The sequence below is a fragment of the Desmodus rotundus genome, chromosome 3 (genome assembly GCF_022682495.2).
Source record: "Desmodus rotundus isolate HL8 chromosome 3, HLdesRot8A.1, whole genome shotgun sequence".
Classification (NCBI taxonomy): Eukaryota; Metazoa; Chordata; class Mammalia; order Chiroptera; family Phyllostomidae; genus Desmodus; species Desmodus rotundus.
The window spans coordinates 186,857,108-186,876,825 of record NC_071389.1 but is presented as its reverse complement, the minus strand read 5'-3'; the positions used below and the strand labels follow the sequence as shown (position 1 = coordinate 186,876,825).

Here is a 19,718-nt window from a genome sequence, read left to right as displayed (position 1 = left end):
TCCAAATAGAGATAACATGACAAAACAAATTTTAGGATGTCAAGTTGAGACGGTAAGGAAGGAAAACAGTGTTACAAATCAGCCAGTTTTTATAAGACACTGTCAAAAGATTCACTGTTATGCCATAGGATGGAGTAGTATGGAGTAACAAGGACTGAAAAAAAATATTTCCTATCTTGAAATATGGCTACCTTTTGAGGTGTTTCTAAATCTCAATGGAGCAGTCAAGTCATGTGGAAAGTCTACCACCCTGTTTCTCATCCAGTTATTCCCTGTAGTACCCCAATTATTAGAACAATCGAAAATGCCTCCTGGCGTGAGAACCACCACCTGCTGAGAACCATTGATTTAGAAAATGAGGTAACCAGGCACGCTCCTAAGTGCTTTCTATGAATTAATTTAATCCTCAGAAACCTTGTATGGTGAGTTCTCTTACTATCCCCTTTTTACAGGTGAGGATCCCGGGCAGTCTGGTTCTGAAGCACTACACTGTACTGTTTCCACTTGAAGATTCAAGTTTTGGTCTATTTCTATTATTGAAAAAGCAGACGTTCATATTACCTGTGTGTTCTGATCAAAATCAAGCATCATTTCGAGCTTACTAAGATTGATAGAATTGTAGAGTCACGTCGGCAGAAGTGTTATCTTCTACTTGTGAAGAACCTACAATTCTTGAAAGACACTTTTGCTAAAACACTCTAGTCCCAGTCCCTAAAATGGAGCCATCGTGTTCCTTCTTCACATTTCATTAACTCAGTTTTCATATGAGAAAGAAGAGGAAAGAGAAACAGCCATTTCCTGAGGATGAGGAAAATTATCCTAGAGTAGCTTCTCTAGCCTTTTCACTAATAAGGTGTTCTGCACTCAGCCGTGCGTTACTGCCTGAGGGTCATCTCAGCACCTAGAAGAGTGCTCTTGTGGTAGGTGCTCAGGGAGCCGGTGAAGGAATGGATACAGCTCTGTCTCTCACCACATCTTTAGAAAAAAGATGCTGTTACCAAACAAAGCATCTGACCACAGATGTGTTTAAGAAAGAAATTCCAACAAGTCACAGGATGGGATTGCTAGCCTTTCAGCCTCGTGTTCTACACCATTTCCGTTATGGTCCCTTAGCATGTCCACCACATGCAAATACACATGCGTACATATACACATATCTACATAAATACCAGTTTGTGTGTGTGCATTTGCACAGGAAAATGTAAATACTAATTTACATAAATGTTTATAATTTGACCCAGCATCATCAGAAGAAGGTTATATTTGAAAAGCAAATAAGTGCATTTGCATTTAGAAAGATTTATTATCCCCTACTACAAAGAAGGTAAAAATGGTGCTTAAGTATTTAATGGGTTAAGCTTATTATTTTAAAAACTCACTAATACAGAACGTCTCATTCCCAGTCAGTGCCAAATAACAGATGTTCTTGTATATTAAAAACAGTACCGTTCTGTAAGAGCAAGTCAGATCAAGTAATTATTAAACATGTTTAGTATAGCCAACATTTAGTACTTTGGGGGATACAAAAGAAGTAGAAGACCCAGTACTCACTGTAACTACAAAGGATGTCAGAAGTAAATTCCTTTCCTCTTCCTCCCCACCAATAATCTTTTAAAATACTACATAAATTTATGGTGAAAGAAAATTGGCTTCTAGAAACTAAGGAATTCTTAGTTCAAGACAAAAATAATAGAGGCAAGTAATGTGCCATTCACTTTGACTATAAAACATGGAATATTAGTAGATGTCATGTTCTAGCTGTCATCATTTTTAAAAAGAATGGGAGAAGGAGTGAGATATAAAAAATAAAGAGTAAGATTATTTTTTAGGAATGTAACCAAATCACTAGATAAGGGAATACTAAATTACCTAAATATTCACTAAGCCAATAGTATTGTTTTTGAAAAATTTTATAACAGAAAAAATAATGTTTATCAAATGTCTTTTGTGTACCCCATGCTGGCTGAGTTCTTTCACCATTACCTGTGTTTTATATAAATTGCAGGGTCTTCAAGAGCCTGTTAAGATGAAGTGTTCCTCCCCACCCCACCCCCCACTCTCCATTGGGATCACAAAATATGTGACCTATTTGCAGATGGTCCTTGTGGGAAACAGAAGAGAGGGGACAGAGGGCCTCCTAAGGATGGGAGGTGAATCCCCAGTCAGACGCAAATGAACCATGCCTAAATAATTCCAGGAACAAAGTGAGATCAGGAGAATTTACATTATTCATGATAATGTCATGGTAAAACAATTCCAGAGATAGAGTTCTCTGCTTGTCTTGGAAAATCCCTCTAATTTTTGTAAGAATTGGGTAACATAGTTTGTGTTGAGTTGGGTAATAGCCTACCTCTAGCAAATGGAATGTAAGGATTCTGTGTCTTTATCAGAACTATCCAAGATTTATACTAAAACCTGTTGATCACATTTGCAGACATTTTAATTCAGTGAAATGAAATCATATGTTAAGACAGATTTTACTAGAGTAAAGGTAGTAAAATGATAAAAGAGTTTTCTAAAAGTCTGTGTCACGGTGTACTCGTAACGCCACTCTAGTATTCAACTCTTTGTTCTCTCTCCTGTGCCCGTGTAGGTGAAGTACAAAATCAGTACTTCATAAGGATATTACCATATCAGTGAGTGCAGTCATTTAAGCCTGCTTAACGGGGCCCTCGTGTGGTTGCAGTAAGTGAACTGTATACGTGAGAATCATATCCATAAGTATTTTTTATGTTTATTTTGAAAGTCCACTTATGTGACTAATAAGAGTGCTTTCCCTCACTTACAGCACATAATCAAATTTTCAGTTGTAAAGTATATCAAAATTTTTCTTAAAAAATAATTAAATGCTAATATTTTCTGGGTAGTATTACTGGTATTTGTATTAAGGTTTATATTAGTTAAAGAAAAAGTCCTTTTACTCTGAATTCCTTAAAGATGAAATTATTACATATGATCTATTTGGAAACTACCATATGGTATTTTTTTTGCAGTTGAGAGTTTAATTTTGTAGTTTATTTTTAAATGTGACAAAATTTCCCACAATTCCTATCCTTCAGAAATTTATCTGTTCGACTCATAGATACAGAGGACTAATGGTTACCAGAAGGGAGGGGTTGGGAGGCTGGGTGAAAAAGTTGAAAGGATTAAGAAGTACATACTGGTGGTTACAAAATAGTCATAGGGATGTAAAGTACAGCACAAGGGATATAGTCAATAATATTGTAATAACTATGTATGAGCCAGGTGGATACTGGAAATATTGGGGGGATCACTTTATAAAGTATGTGATTGTCTAACCACTGTTATACACATGAAACGAATACAAAATAATTTTGATTGTAAACTGTAATTGAAAAATGAAATTTTTAAAAATATGTTTCTAAGTTAGGTAGGATGTGAATTCTCCTCTGGAGTGGCCTTATGTAGTTTGTCTCCTCTGTGATGATAAACTTTTAGTTGCTGATGAATTTGTTTATAATTTCAAGAAAACAAATGAAGCAACAAACATGTAAGCCTTGAGATTTTTTAAGCTCTCCAAGGCTTCATGAATATATACAGTGGTAAATTATTTTTTGTATGGAATAGCTGGTTTATTTGTGGCAGTCCTCTTCCCTACAAAACATGCATAGCCTTTGACTATCAGCTGTATTTTTGACTCATTATTTTTAAGTCTAATATAAACTTACACATTATCTCTCTTTTTCACTCTTATAGTTCATCTTAATCTTAAATCAGTAAAATATTTGGTAATCCATTTCTCCTGTCACTAATTCTACTAGTACATTAATATTACTTTTTCAGTAGTATGGAATATGAAAAGAAGCAGAAGTAGTCTAACCTTATTTCAGACTTTATTTTAAACACTGCCACATACTGAAAACACTCTTCACAAAGTCTTATTTTATACTATTACACCATTTTGCTGCCTTCACTGGTAAGGCTTTTTGCCTGGCTACCAAAGTTCTTTGTGGTCTAAGCCACAGGCTGACGCGATTTGTTTAATCACCACTCTAGCCTACCACATCCACTATCAAGATCTGGCCATCTAAAGCCTAGATTTATGCTTCCAATTATATGGTTCCCCACCTCTAAACTCCTTTTGCACTTAAAACTTAACAATAAATTATTTTGTAATTTTTTTTTACTTTCTAATTGTTCACTTTCTAAGGAAATATACCATACCTGTTGGTTTTTTAATCATTTATAGCATGATGAGTAGTTTAGTGATTAATTATTTGGAAATAGGAGGGCAAAATCTTCATTTTGCTATCACAAATTTATTGAAAAATGTTTCCTGTCTCTAAATGTTGAAGGTCCCTTTCCTATACCCAGTAACATTGTAAAGTGCCTTTTCATCCTTATAACTACATCTCAGTATTGCTTTTGTTCTTCCTTTCATATTTAATTAATACAGTGATTCATATGACCCAGTCATGTCTTTTAGATTCTGGTTTGTATTTTTTGCTTTTCCAGTTACAGAGGGCCAAATGGATACAGAATGTGTCATTTAATGTCATCCATTCTCTTCTTCATGTTGTCAAAAACATTTGGTAGCAGAAATTTTCCTATGCAATGAACTCCCTAACAGACAATGGGCTGCCAATTAAAAGTAGAGAACAAATAAAAAGAACAGAGTATTTCCCAGGAAGTTTCCTTTTGAATTCTCAGAGGGAACATATTTTTCTACTAATTTTCAATTTAAAAGACCCTTGAGAATATCTAGGATGTCCTTAATATGCCAACACTCAACTTATGGGACTTTTAATTAATTAAATGGGGCAACTACATTTAAATAATATATGGTAACAATACTTGATATTCTGCTGAAATGCATTAAGCCCGAAATAATTGAACAATAAACTACCAAAAGTAAAGTAATTGTTATCTTAATCTTACATCTGGGTAGCTCTTCTTCCATACATTTCGCAGCTAAATCTAAGAGCTCTATTTAGGACTACAAAGTTGGGAGGGGTTAGAGATGTTTTTATAACTATAGTCAAATTGGGTCAAAACTGTCATTTTACTTGAAGAATGATGCCCTTTGATTCAGTCAATATTACTGACTTCTTAATATGTCAGCAGATTAACCTTCCCTCAAAAGCTTTTACTTTGAAATTTCCCTTGCCAACATTTAAGTAGGTGTGTGTGTGTACCTTTCATATAGCTCTGGATTTTTGGTCAAGGTAATTTAACTTGTTATATTTTTAATGTTATATTTTTATTCTTTTATAAATGGTCTGTTATCTGTCCATGTTTGATTATGTGTATTAAAAAGGCTATGAACACTTATGGCTTTTCTGTTTCTGTGATGTACCACTTTTCTGAAAACTATGTTTCTGTGGTTATAATTAACTTTTAGGTAATTTTATTTATTATAAACATATATTAACAAATTTGGAAATATTAAATACGAATTTCCAAATCTATGGCGTTTTCTGCATCACACTAGAAACTTGTCTGACATGTCTAAATCTAGTTCCTCAGATACACAAAAAGTTAGTACACTCATGAAATCACCTTAAAGGAATGTCTACCTACTTTACTTTCATGTACAACATAGATACAAACATTTGTCAACTTGCCATTTGCAAACCTTTTGACATGATGCCAAGGCTTTCTTTTTTCTTAAGTTACGACTCCATTGATTAGTATTGGGGACCTCTTTTTTGCATGCCCCACACCCATAATACAGTGTGTACAATGAAAATACTTGCTAAGCAGTCTTAGTTCAAATATATCTAGATATTTATAATATTTATTGCTTTTGTAACTGTCACTCATGCCTAATTTAAGAATGTTTTTTAAATTTATGTACTTCCTTTTAATTAGTTGCCATTAACTTGGTTTCATTTAAACAGCTTTTTCAGCCCTGGCCAGGTAGCTCAGTTGGTTGAAGCATCATCCCATACACCAAAAGGTTGTGGGTTGGAAATGTGGTCAGGGCACATACCTAGGTTGCGGGCTTGATCCCAGGTTGGGGCACGTACTGGAGGCAACTGATCAGTGTTTCTCACTCCCTTACTCTTTCTCTTCCTCTCTCTCCCTGCCACCCCTCCACTCTCCCTTCCTTCCTTTCTCTCTAAAATCAATAAACATATCCTTGGGTGAGGATTTAAAAAAATTAAACAGCTCTTCCACATTCATATTCTGTCACCTTATATAATATTATTTACTTACATTAATAAGCATGGGTTTACATCACTTACAAACGGTGGTTTACCAGCAAAGAACCCATATTCCCTCTTGGTAAACCTACAAAGTACACGCATAAAGATATTAGGAAATGGCCGTCTTTTCCTCATCAGTTCTGCAGAGGGACAAAGGAGGGATGTCAGAAGGAGTTAAATTAAGAGCTGCTATATAAATTGTCTTCACTACATTTTAAAACTTATGCAAATTTATCCATACATAGATACATTAAAATAACATAAAATGCAAGAAAAAAGGGATGATTTGAGAAATGTACCTTATAAATTATAAGACCAACTAAAAAGCTATACTTTTTACCAGTCAGACAAATGACTGTTTTAAGATTGTTTTTGTCAGAAAATGTGTTAAATTTTAAGCTTTTTTAGTTGGTATTTAAAAGAAATATGAGAGAAAAAAGAAAAATGAGATACAATCAGTTTGAAACCTATTTGACAGTACCTGCTAAAGATGAACATATTTGAAAACTACCATCCAGCAATTCCACAGCAGGAATATACCCAGCAGGTGGATGGGTGTCTGTGTGTGTGTATGTGTGTGTAACAGGGGGTGTGGTTGTTTGTATTCACTAAAAGATGTGCAAGAAGGTTCATAGCAGCATCATAGGTAATGACCAAAAATTGGAAACAACTTAAATGTTGCTCAACAGTAGTGTGGATTAATACATGCAGATGACTTAGCTAACGGAGTGCTGCCTGCAGCAGTGAGAATGAACGTACTACAACAACATGGAGCGACGTTGTTAGTCTCACAGAATCTAATGATGAGTGGAGCGCACCAGACCAAGAAAATATGTACCGTAGGGTTCTACTTTTATGATCTTCAAAACAGGCATAAGTAAGCCGTAGTGGTAGAAGTCGGAATAGCAGGCGCCTTTTGTGAGGGGGCAAGAAGGTGTGCCTGGAAGGAAGCACAAGGCGACTTTTGGAGTTACGGCAATTCTCTTGTTTCTTAAACTGCGTACTGTTTTCTTTCAATGTGTTCTCTTTGAGCTTTATGCTTAAGATTTATGTACTTTTGTTATGTATGTTATACTTTTAAAAGTATTTTTAAAAAGAAATGTGACTTTTTCTGATGGAACTAGTATTAACTAGATGAGCTGTGTAGTGAAGACAGAAAAATGAGTTGAGCTCCAGGAGAAGATTTGAGAAGAGCTTAATTATGGAATCTATCAAAAAGGGAAATAAGGCTTAACAACTTAAAATGTACCACCTGTAGCTAATTTAGTTATGATAACTCATTTCAGCCCGATTTGTTGTATTTTGCATTCTTGGTAGTTGGATTATGCAACCACTGAGAATTATTTAATAAGCATATAATTATAAGCCATAAATCATTTTTTTCTAGGCCTGTAAAGTAATCTGGATCACCCTCCTCATTTTAAGTTGGTTTTTATTTTTAAAGTATCCAGTTCTATTCAGGATAAAACACTGTGAAAAAAATTGGTTCACTGGACAGGAATATACTTCATTAATTGACCTGTTTTTATACAATATCTTTATCCATATTTTCTCCCTCTTTGGTTTCCTTCATTTGAAAGGAAAAATCGTGAAAGTATTCTGGTGTGTATTTATTCAATTTATATAATTGCAACCAAAAATCAAATACATATTAGAATAAGATCAAAAGAATGGAGCCTTTGAACCATTCCCTCGTGGGACTCTCTAAACTGCGAGACAAATTCCTACTATTTCAATCATGGTAAATACACACTAGCCCTGCACTTTATTAAACAAATGGCAATGGAGAAGAAAGAAATATTTAGTTGCCATAATTACCTTCTCATTGTGGGGAGTGAAACACAATTGCATAAACCCTTGGTAAGTGTGATTTACCCCTTCAGTTAAATTGTAATTCTCCTTATATAGTGTTTCCTTATATGGTACATACTGATGAAAAGTGTTGGTTTGGCAAAAGAGTATGCTTCTAAACTATCAAGTAAATAATCATTTTGAAAAACATTTATGTTTGTATGTTACTATAGTATTTCAAGATGGGAAGCTCTATAATTTCTCCAAGGACGGAAAAATATTTCAAATAAGGTGGCTTGGTACAGAATAGTAGCATTGTTCAATAATTATGTTTACTTTCATTGAAATAAATTTTTGCCTAGACTTTAAAGATATACAAGGTCTGTCTGGAAGGTATCCAGCCATGTACTATGATCAATAGAGACATTTATTGAAGAAGATACAAGATACAAGAAACATTGTACACAGGACAGTGATGCCTCAGTCCCCTTAAAAGTAGGCACCTTGTAACCTCACACAGTTCTCCCAGTCGTCATCAGCTGCCCCTGTCGTATTTTCGTGAATCTCACTGAAAGTCAGAAGTCACAGGGCGCCAAATCTGAGGTATAGGGGGCTGAGTCACCTGGGTGATTTGCCAAAAATTTCTGCATGAGATGTGATACATGAGTAGGCTCGTTGTCCTGATGTAGCTGCCAATCACCGGTTGCCCATAGCTGTGGCCTTCTGAATCATCCAAATAGTTTCTGTGGAGGAATGCTGAAGCTTAAATGCAAAATCATATGCAGATTCATTGTTCTACTCACTCAATCGTTTTGAATGTGATGGCCACACAGTATACATGCTCAATGGCGTCTACTGCCCCCACTGACTAGTACAGTGAAGTCATCATTGTTCATGATGTGCCTTCCAGTCCACTCTCCTTGGCTGCCAGGTTACATCGATGTTGCTCAAACTGTTCTCATCATATTAACAATGGCTGGATTTTTCCAGACAGACATTGTATTCTTTAAGTTTGTTGAAATTTTTTTTTTATGTTTCCTAATGAGGTATGAACTATAAAACCTAGAAGAAAAAGTCCAAGGAAGGAATGCAGTTCTTAAGTCCAGAATTCTGGGGCACTTTGCCAACCACCCACCAACTTTGTCCCCTGCCATGCAAACTCTATGCCACACTCTGTACCAGTGAGATACAATAGTGGCTAAGTGAGTCTTGGTCTCCACTCAGGATGGGAAAGAAATTGAGATAGAAAGCCACGTCAGTAATGAGCTTGGTCCTTGTTACTATGGATTTGTAAGTATTGGGAGAAAGTGGGAGGACCAGGTGTTTTTTTCCTTCAGTTCACCTTTAATGTGGTAGCTATCGATCAAGGCCACCTTTGAGAAAGAGAATGGGGAAGTAAGCCAGATCAAAAACCACGTAGGAGTTAGTCCCTGACATGAAAACCCAAAGGCAAAAGGAATAAGCAACGGTGAGAAACTGCTTGTCTCCCTAAATTCACACCACCTCATGCTAGTTTCTTTATATGTGTTTTTGAAAATGGGGCCCCCGTTGTGTGTGTGTGCACACATGTGCATGCGCGTGCATAAGTAAAGCACTCGGGGTAGAAACTGTTGTTAATTGAAATGGCTGCTGATGTAGGAATGCAACCTGCTTTAAGATTCTACCCACAAAATAAGGAGTACGGGAATAATTTAATTTGGATACATTGTTGCTGTATTAAATTAATTAGAGCCCAGGCTGGGTGGGTCAGTTGGTTGGAGCATCGTCCTGTGCACCAAAATGTTTTGGACTTGATCCCTGGTCAGGGCGTATACCTAAGTTGTGTGTTCTTTTCCCGGTTGGGGCATGTATGGGAGACAACCAGTTGAAATTTCTCCCACATCAATGTTTCTCTCTCCCTTCCTTTCTTCCTAAAAATCAATAAAAATATCTTGGGGTGAGTATTAATCAAAAAAATTTCAAGTAATTTAAAAAATTAATTAAAGAGAGAATGTATGTGACTCTTTTTCTGTGATTCAGTGTGCCAAAAGTTAAATTCTTCATACTACTTTCACAATTTCTAAAATAATTATATTATAATTTTTAATGATATACTTTAAATATAAATGTCTACTTTATAATCTTTAGTTATAGCTTTGAATAAATTCATGGAAATTTTATTTTTTTAGTAATATATCAAAAATATTTAAAATTATACTTCTTTTCTTTTCTTAGGATTTGGAACTTGGAAGGCATGCAGACGTCTCATTTTGTTCTTAATTCCCCTGGGATGAGTGTGTGCTGGCATCCAGAGGAAACTTTCAAGGTTGTTATTTCTAACTTAGCTTTCTTTCATCAAACTGAAGAGACACACCCATGTGTCATACATGCACACATAGAGGAGAAAAGTCAATGACTTTTTTCCACCTCGGGGATTCTAACTGTCGCAAATGCACTTACTCTAGAAAACCGTACCTTAAAAGTTCTACATAATTTTTATTTGACAACTATCATGTGTAAATGACATTTATTCAGAGTATACCTGTCTTGCTCTTCGGTAAATTACAGTCTAAAACTGATGCCCAGACTATCTAGTAGCAGTATTTCTTTAAAAGAAAAAGTTAAATCCTTGCTTGTGAGCTATCGTGTGTAAACAGAAAGCATCAATGGCATAAGGGCAAATTTGACCTAACTGCAGTGATATCCAATTCCCGTTCAAAGCAGAGCTTTCTAAATTCTAAATATCACTTGGCCTTAACCTTTGTTTCACTGAGAATATGGGAGCCATTCGACAAGAGTTCTCTCATTCGCCAGTATCTTCTCTTGGGCATCACTTCTATTTTATCTTTTCCTAGAATCATTCGTCTTCTTAAAGTTCTAAATGTTCTGTGTTCATATCTCTCTAATGTATTCATACTTCTCCGTTGACTCTTTCCTCATGCTTGCACTCAATGATAAGTTTGGTTAATCATAACACATACATAATGCTTACATATATTTGGCCCATTGTAGCATTTCATGTATGTTAGCAGCTCATTTAATCCTCATGGAAACCTTAGGAGACAGGTACTGTGATGAGAGCCTCATATTACAGATAAGGAGACCAAAGCTTAGACACATTAAGTAGCTTGGCCAAGGTCACACAGCTACTAACTGGAAGAATTGGCATTTGAACCCAAGCAGCCTGCTCCACAGTTCTTACTCTTAAATATTACAATTTTCTGTCTCCCCATTTAATTTCAATCTTCTTCACACATTATATTTCTAAATGTTTGAGCCCTTAACTTTAGTTCCTGTTTCCCCATTTCTTGGTTTAGGTCTATAATCTCATTCAGTCTCCACGACTGTCTCGGAAGTCATTGGTGATGCTTTTAACAAATCCAGTTGGTTTTCCTTTCTGAATCTCAAGACAGCTTTCACACCATTACCGACTTCTGTCTTGAAACCCAGCTCACTTATCTTTAAGCTGCATAATTCCAGTTCTCTCGAGCATCTTTCCATGCATCTCTTTTTCTTTCTCCTCTGCCAATTCTTCTTTCATCCTGTATTTGTGAATTACTGCAAGGGGTAATGCTCACCTACACTGTACCCTTTATTCTAAGAGAAGCTAAAGGAATGAATAGAGCCCTAGTTGTTAAGTTACACACTTTACACACTGACTTAGAGGAAGAAAAATATGTAAATATAGCAACACAGATATTAAGTGTTGGAATCAAAAAAATGTAGTAAGTAGAATGATGATGTAAAGATGGATTAAGCAGGTCTGCTTACAGCCTTCACAGAGGAGGTAATCCTGAGTGGAGATGCCCTAGACTATAGAAATGTGTTCTCTGAGCCTTGGGATTCCATGAACACTTATTTCAGGCCTGTTGGATCTTTCGTCAGTTGAATTATACTCTGTATGTGCATGAGTGATATTTTTAAATTTATTCACTTTACCTATGCAGGGATTATTTCCATGTATAATTTCTGAATCCAGGTCCTAGATTTCTCCCTTGTAGGAATGAGTCTCCTTGAAGCATCATCAGTGATTCTACCAAATTACTCATATCTCCATTTACAAACAAAATAAACTAATTTTAAAAACAGTGACCTAGATGACAAATGAGAATGTTTATTACAACTTCTATTCCAAAACATTTTAATGCTTAATTTATGATAATTTCAGATTCGTTTTTTCCATATGCTTTAATTTTTGTTTTTTTCTATAGGGGTGGGCAAAGTAGGTTTACAGTTCATATGGAAAATAAAACAATAATTAATAAATAATAATACAATAATGAACTCTGTTTTGTGTACTCAGAACTGTAAACCTACTTTTGCCCCTCCCTGTATATCATTAAAATTCTACCCCACCCCGTCTTTTTTTCATTGTTTCCATGACTTCGGAATGTTTAGAAGCCCCTGCTCTAAATTGGTACTAAATATCCTAAAATTACTTTTGATATATTTCTTCTCTGTAATTTTTAAGTCTTTTAATTTTTAGGTCTTTTAATTTTCCCTTCACTGTCACTAGAATACGTTCCTGTCATTAAAGTGCATCCTTCACCTTTCTGTTCTCACAAGCACCTCGTGCTAAGCCTTAGCTTGTTTCTAAAGTCTTCAGCTCTCCCCTGTTGATTCTTCAGGCCTACTCTAGTTAGACTAATCTTAAAATACCAGTGTCACGCATCACTACTAAACTAAAAAACCTCACAGAGAAAGATGACACAGAAGTGGTTAAGAGTGTGGACTCTCGAGTTATCTGCCTGGAGTCAAATCCCAGTTCACCACTTACTAGCTGTGTGATCTCTGGCAAGTTATAAAAGTTCTCTCAATCACTGCTTTCACTTTCTCATCTCGTAAAATGGAAGCTTGTGAAGATGAAATGAGTGAACACTTCTAAAAATCCTTAAAAGAAAACTTATCACACACTAAGCACTTAATCAATTTTAGCTCCTTTCATTGTTGATGTCATCATTACTACTACTACAATCTAGTGGTTCTTAGTGGTCTACGTATCAGATCGCACCCAGAATTTTTGTTCTGTTGTGCTTGGTCTTGATGAAAATAAGGCAGCCAGAGAAGAAAGAAAAAGAAGGGTCCATGGTTACCTATCTCATAGAATTCTTATGAAAATCATATGACATACAAAAGAGTCATATAATCTGGAAAGCACAAAGCAAATGCACGCATTTAATAGTAAAAGATATAAAAGTCACAAGATATCCAGAAACTGAGCTTTTAAATTCCATACACCAGAGTTGGAGCTTGGATTTCAGGAGGTAGTAATAACAGGATGAACAGTTTAGGATGTCATGGGATTAGAGAATTGGAACTGAGGATATTTCAGTTTCTAACCTGAAGACAAAAGAGGTCAGAGAGCCACTAAATGAAATGAGGTGGAACGACCGATAATTGTTGAATGCTTTCTCGGGGCCAGCAACTGTGCCGTGTACTTTACGTGTGTTCTCTCGTGTAATCATCACAAAACACTCTGAAGTTGGTAATATTGTCCTGTCCATTCTGTAGATAAGAAAACTGAAGCACCAGGAGGATTTTAAGTAATTTTCACAAGATCACACAGTCACGGATTTGACCTCAATGTAGTTCACCCGTAAAATTCAGTGCGTATTACTGTTTATGGTTCTGAGAAGCCCTAAAGGAAGAAACTCCCCGGTAACATTTTTAAATCCACCAGTTTCCAAATTTAACTTTTCAAATCTATCTGTTCTAACAACAACAGAAAAATCTGTTACCACAATTAAGCACAGTTTTAGAAATAGTAAATAACAAAAAAATTATTTTTTTGCTAGAACTGTTTTCAGCCTGACTTCAACCTGTAATAATAGCTCATGTTCTTTGAGTGCCTACTCTGTGCCAAAACAATTATAAATGATATGTATTAACTCATACCATCTTATAATTATTTTGTGCATTTGATAAAGTATTTCTTAGGGAGGAGGAAGGAGGAAAAATTGATTAATTTATTGAACATCTTAAATCGGTAGTATTTTAGAATGAAGGGAACATGGGAGTAATAGTAGCTACTATGGATTGAGCGAGTGGCTGCTATGTGTCAAGCATTATGCTGGGTGCTTTACATACATTACTCATTGAACCATCACAGCAATGCTGTAGCTATTCTTATCCTCACATACTCATTTTAGAAATGAGGAAGCCTCCAGTCAAAACCATGTAACTTGGCCAAGTCATTCACCTTTTAAGTGGAGGATATAGTCTTGCTCACTTGACCTGTCTGTTCTTTAACTGTGCCATGCTGCCTTCCATTCTGGAAACAAACTTACATTGCATAAATATAGGAGACCGTTCTGCATGGCTTGCGCCCAGCTCCCACTCAGAAAGGCCAGTGGAAAGCGAGGTCTGGCACACACGACCCACACCCACAGATAGGTTCTTCTGTGGGGAATCAGGCCTGCATTGTACCTAGGCCACTGTGAGGCTTTGCTAAAACTCCCTCACCCTGAATTGAGGCAGCAAAAGTTTACTGCATATCTTTAAAGTAACTTCCTAAAATCTATGCTAAACCTTCCAAGGACGAGTGTAACCAGTTCAACCACTTTTCCCTTTACATTTGGAAATATCCTTCCTTTTTGATGTAATTAGCAACATCCTCTCCTTTGTTTTCTGTAACCACCTAAAGCGAACCTCTGCATAGTAAATAAGGACCATCCTCAGTGTAATGTGCCCAGAAAAGCAATAAAAGCCTGTCAAGGCAAGGGTTGGGGCACTCTCCTCTTGCAAGAGTGGCTGTGCTAGCCCTTGTCCTTCATAGGACTCTGTAGAATTTAAATAGAAAATTGTGCCAAATTTTCTTGAGTCTTTCTTTTGCCAATTTTCTGTAAGGTTCTTTTTATATATTTGATAAAGTTTTACATAATCTTTTTTACCTCCTTTGCATTTGATCTTCCATTTATAATGTATGCAAATGTTTAAATTTTACTATGTAAATTGAATCTCTGCTACTTCTCAAATTTGGTGAATTAGGTGGTTGAATTTTCTTTATTTTTCTGTTTTACAGCTGATGGTTGCAGAGAAGAATGGAACAATCCGATTTTATGATCTTACAGCCCAACAGGCTATTTTATCTCTTGAATCAGAACAGATGCCATTAATGTCAGCACACTGGTGCTTAAAAAACACCTTCAAAGTTGGAGCTGTTGCAGGAAACGACTGGTTAATTTGGGATATTACTCGATCCAGGTACCTTCTTAGTACATTTATTGCTTACCAAAACTCAGTCACTGTTGAATGACTCCTTGAGCCATTTCTGTGGACCTGGCCCTCACTGTAGAGCACAGGTGCCAAACACAAGGCCCAGGGGCCAAATCTGGCCCTCCACCTTGTTTTATCTGGCCCGGCACCTTGTTTCTACCTGGCGGCAGCACCAAGCTCTCACTTAACTCTTAAGGAGTAATTACATTTATACAGTCCTAAAGTTACATTCGGCCTTTTGAAGGCAACCTCGAGGCTGATGTGGCCCCCGGTGAAAATGAGTTTGACACCCCTGCTGTAGAGCAAAGCAAGTCTCTCCTGCAGAAGGGCCAGAGCTCTGACTTTGAGATAACAGAGATGGGCATCTGTGCTTTGCAGGTTTACTTCGAGTATAACCCTGAAACAGCAGCGCAGAGGAGGAAATCTTTGATCTGAGTAATGTTTGCTAATGTTGAAAAAAGAAGAAGAAAAACACCGACCCTGTTAAATGATCATGTTTTCTGATGGTTCTACATCATGCTTATTTCTTTATCATATTTCATCTATTTTAATCCTTATTTGGAATTTTGTCATAGTTTAAGTATATTGGATATTGTATCCTTTAAAAAGAATACACCTTTTAAACTGTAATTTAAATTCTTCTACTTGAGATCAGCACATAATTCATAAAATCCAAAATACTATCTTCTAGTTACCCTCAAGTTAAGAGACCTGTCCATGTGGATCGAGCCTGCGTATTTAGGTAAAGTTATAATTTGGTTTTTTTATATACTTTGTTCATGCTGTGCACCACTGGGAATACTTTCCCAAAGCGCTCCCTTGCTCTGGGTTTTTGTTTGTTTGAATGTTTGGGGATTGTCTTTTTTTCCTCTGATATTTTTATAAATGGCTATTTTGTTTACCTAAGTTTTTGCTTTTGGCTTAGGCAAAGGAGTGATTGTTTTCCAGTGTTTTTTAAAAAATTTTTAAAAACACAAAATCTGTTGCCACTGTATGAATACCACCCCCACAATCTGGAGCGTATGCTTTCTTATTTTTGTACGGATCAAGATATAAAATGTAGGTGGACCAATATTTATACTTATAAACTATTTTGTGTTAAATAAGAACATGCTAGATATTATATTTCTGCATCTTGCTCTTTTTTTTGCTTAAACTAACTTACCATATTTTTCAGACTATAAGATGCACTTCCCCGACCCCAACCCCCCCCTACAATTTGGAGGAAAATGGGGTGCATCTTATAGTCCGAATGTAGCTTACCTGGCTTGCTTGGTGGGGGGGGGGGGTGTCAGTGGTGGTGGAGCAGGGTTTTTTTCCTTATTTTCCTCTAAAACCTAGGTGTGTCTTATGGTCCGGTGCATCTTATAGTCCAAAAAATACAGTACATATCTACTTCGTTGTTTTTCATTCACTTTTGCACAATATTCCATTGCACAGTATAGTCTTTAGGATGCTTTCAGCTTCAAATGACAGGAAAACTTACTAATAGAGTCTAAAACCAGAACAGTTATTATATGCTGTATGGCATCAAATCTAATATTCAATTAAATGTAAGAATGCCATAAACTGTAAGATGCTTCCTGATTTTAGAGATGTAAGTAAATATACATTTTAAAATCAATGAACTGTGGCACATACAAGAAGTCTGGAGGAGACAGTCTCAGGATTGGTTTAGTAGCTCACCAGTTTCATCAAGAGTTCCGACTTTGCCCTCTGACATCTTCAGTGACAAGGCTTTGGGCTTGTTGCTTCATGGTGATAAGACCACCTCTAGAGTTCCAGGCATCACAGCCTCATCCCACATTAAATGTGTTCTCTTACATTGTGGAGACCTGTGTATGCCAGTCTGACACCTTGTTTGTGTGTCCTGCCACACTGTCAGCCCTTTGGTTATAAAAAGGGAACTGCTAACCTCCTGTAACTTTGGAACTTAACTAAGTGGCACACAATAAGCATTTAATAAACATTCACGGAATGAGAAAATACAGTTAACTTCCCTGGAATTCCTAGTCCAGTTTTAAAGCCCTATTAACAAACTTAGGGTTATAAAATCATTTTGTGCAAAAAAGAAATAGCCTGTCTCAGAAAAGGTTATAGTTATCTGTAAGATACTATACTTATTTTTACCCTTTTTTTCCTTAGGTGGTCCACAATTAATGAGTACTTGTTTGCCACCACTGGTTATCCTGGCAAAATGGCAAGCCAGTTCCAAATTCATCATTTAGGACACCCTCAGGTAATGTGGAGATGGTTTGTGGCATATGTTTGTAAACTTGTGCTTTTTACTTTTCCACTTAAAGCTCCCAAATTTGTAATGTGTAACTAAAGATATTTATGAATGTCTGTTATCTGATTAAATTGGAAAGAAAAGGCATTTTTTGATGTTTAAATCACCAGTGGTAATGGACTTTTTGTCAATACTCATATAAGAAGCATTTTATTTCTTCTGTTGTATTTCCTTCTTCACTTAAATATAATAATTTTGCTTGCTCAGTTGGCTTAGGCTGCAAAAATATTTGACTCCGGGCTGCACCAGTTATTCATAGATTATTTGTATCCTTCATTCCAGCCAACTGCAAGCAAATAATAATGCATGTTATTGCATATAATGCATATTAATGCATATGCATATTTCACCTATGAGGGAGCATATTTTTTAATTCGGCTATAAATAAAGCCAGTGTATTAATGCATTTTTATTTTTGAAGGGTAGTTTTTGTTTATCAACTTTGGTGATTGATTGGCTTCTTTAATTTTTTACTTCTCTTACAGCCCATCCTCATTGGTTCTGTCGCCGTTGGATCTGGCCTTTCCTGGCATAGAACTCTCCCTCTGTGTGTAGTTGGAGGAGACCATAAGCTGTTGTTCTGGGTAACTGAAATGTGAAATAAATTTTCTGTCTAGTTTAGATCTATAAGCTTTGTATTTTTAGTATATATTCTGGAGAATTCCTTATTTTTATATCAAATACTCCGTAAGCTCTAGAAATGTCCCAGTTGTTTTTGTTAAATAAAATGTCGATGGTTTGAAATGTTATTTTTCTACTCTGTTTAGTGTGTGCACATGTGTGTGTATGTATGTATGTTTTTTATTCATCTCTTAAGATTATAATTGACTCAGCAGCTCCAGAAAAGAGGTGACTAAGGAAACATAATGCTTTTGAATTTATCACAGTATTATCCAAAGTATATCCTATCCTCCATACCAGGGTGTCCAACTCATTTTCACCGGGGTGGGGGGCGCGCATCAGCCTCACGGTTGCCTACAAAGGGCCAGATATAATTTCAGGACTGTATAAATGTAACTGCTCCTTAACTGGGGGCAAGGAGCTCTACATTCAGCCTTTGACGACAACTGCGAGGCTGATGTGGCCCCCGGTGAAAATGAGTTTGACACCCCTGCTCTATACTTTAAAAATATGCTGTTTTCTTAATTCTCAGTAACAAATATTTACAAAAGGATGAAAGGGTCTTTCAGTGTTACTCTGGAAGTGGTTGAATGAGTGTGTGTGTGTGCGTTTTTTAGCAATCTGTTATGTGTAGGAATTTTAGAACTTTTTTAGAAATTACTAAAGGTTATTGTTCAATTTAACATGAAAAAATTTAATTCCTTAAAAAATGTGACTGATTGTGTTGCTCAACCCTATTGATTTACTACATGCAAATTACTTTCAACTATACATCTTCACCTTCTGGAAACACCTGGTATGTGGGATAAAGCTTAACTTGAACATGACTTACTATTTGATACCTTTTAACAGCCTTTGCCTTTTATGAATTTTCACCATTCTTATCAAGAAATTTAAATGTTTTTGAGATGACATCTAGTGGCAAAAGAACTGTACTCACCATCTCGAAGCTCACTGAAATCGAAGTTACGTAAAGTAGTCACCCACCGTGTGTTTGTGACACACCGTCATGGGGTCAGAGGAGTGGGAGCTTGGGCTGCTGCTTGTCAGTCTGACATGGGGTTAAATAAATTCCTACACACACTGCATACGTGTGAGGTCATGCCCTCACTAGAGCTGCATTCCCTCCTCTAAAACAGAAAGCAGTCAGCGTTTCATACGGTTACTTTGAGGATTAAGTAAAAGTGAATAAATATACCTAACAAGTGTCTGCCACACAGTTCAGGGATTTTTAGGTATTACTTTATATCAGAGATGTATAGTTCTCATTTTTGAGGAATTGGAATTTTCTTCTAATTAATAATGCAAATAAATAATTTTACTCAAGTTCTATATTCATAAGATATCTTATAATAAGTATCTTATAGAATCAAGAAAATTATCTTTAAGAGGTAAGGAAATGTTACAGGTATTTTAAAAATTTTTGTGAAGTTTTGTAATCATGTATATGTTTGGTATAAACTGTTATATGACTTAAAGTACAAATGAAAAATTACATAGTATAGCAATTTCCATGTCAATTATTTGATACAGTAAAATATTAGTACCAAATAATAAGAAATAGTTTCATTTACCCCTTCCTGAGCAGACTTTGAACTTAAAAGGCCAAAGGGCAGAGAATTTTGGCCTGATTCCCATCAACAGCCTCTGTG

At 36.1% G+C, this 19,718-nt stretch overlaps 1 protein-coding gene across 2 annotated transcripts in view; it reads left to right on the top strand.

Annotated features, from left to right (window-relative positions):
* Positions 1 to 18,189, top strand: part of NUP37 (nucleoporin 37) — a 41,983-nt gene extending 23,794 nt beyond the window's left edge. For both annotated transcript variants that reach the window (XM_024579475.4, XM_045187070.3), the window contains exons 6-10: positions 10,176 to 10,266; positions 14,962 to 15,143; positions 15,847 to 15,897; positions 17,301 to 17,394; positions 17,931 to 18,189. In XM_024579475.4, the coding sequence (XP_024435243.2) occupies positions 10,176 to 10,266; positions 14,962 to 15,143; positions 15,847 to 15,897; positions 17,301 to 17,394; positions 17,931 to 18,044 (532 nt within the window). In that variant the 3' untranslated portion in view covers positions 18,045 to 18,189. The remainder of the gene's footprint in view (positions 1 to 10,175; positions 10,267 to 14,961; positions 15,144 to 15,846; positions 15,898 to 17,300; positions 17,395 to 17,930) is intronic.
* The last annotated feature ends 1,529 nt before the right edge of the window (positions 18,190 to 19,718 follow it).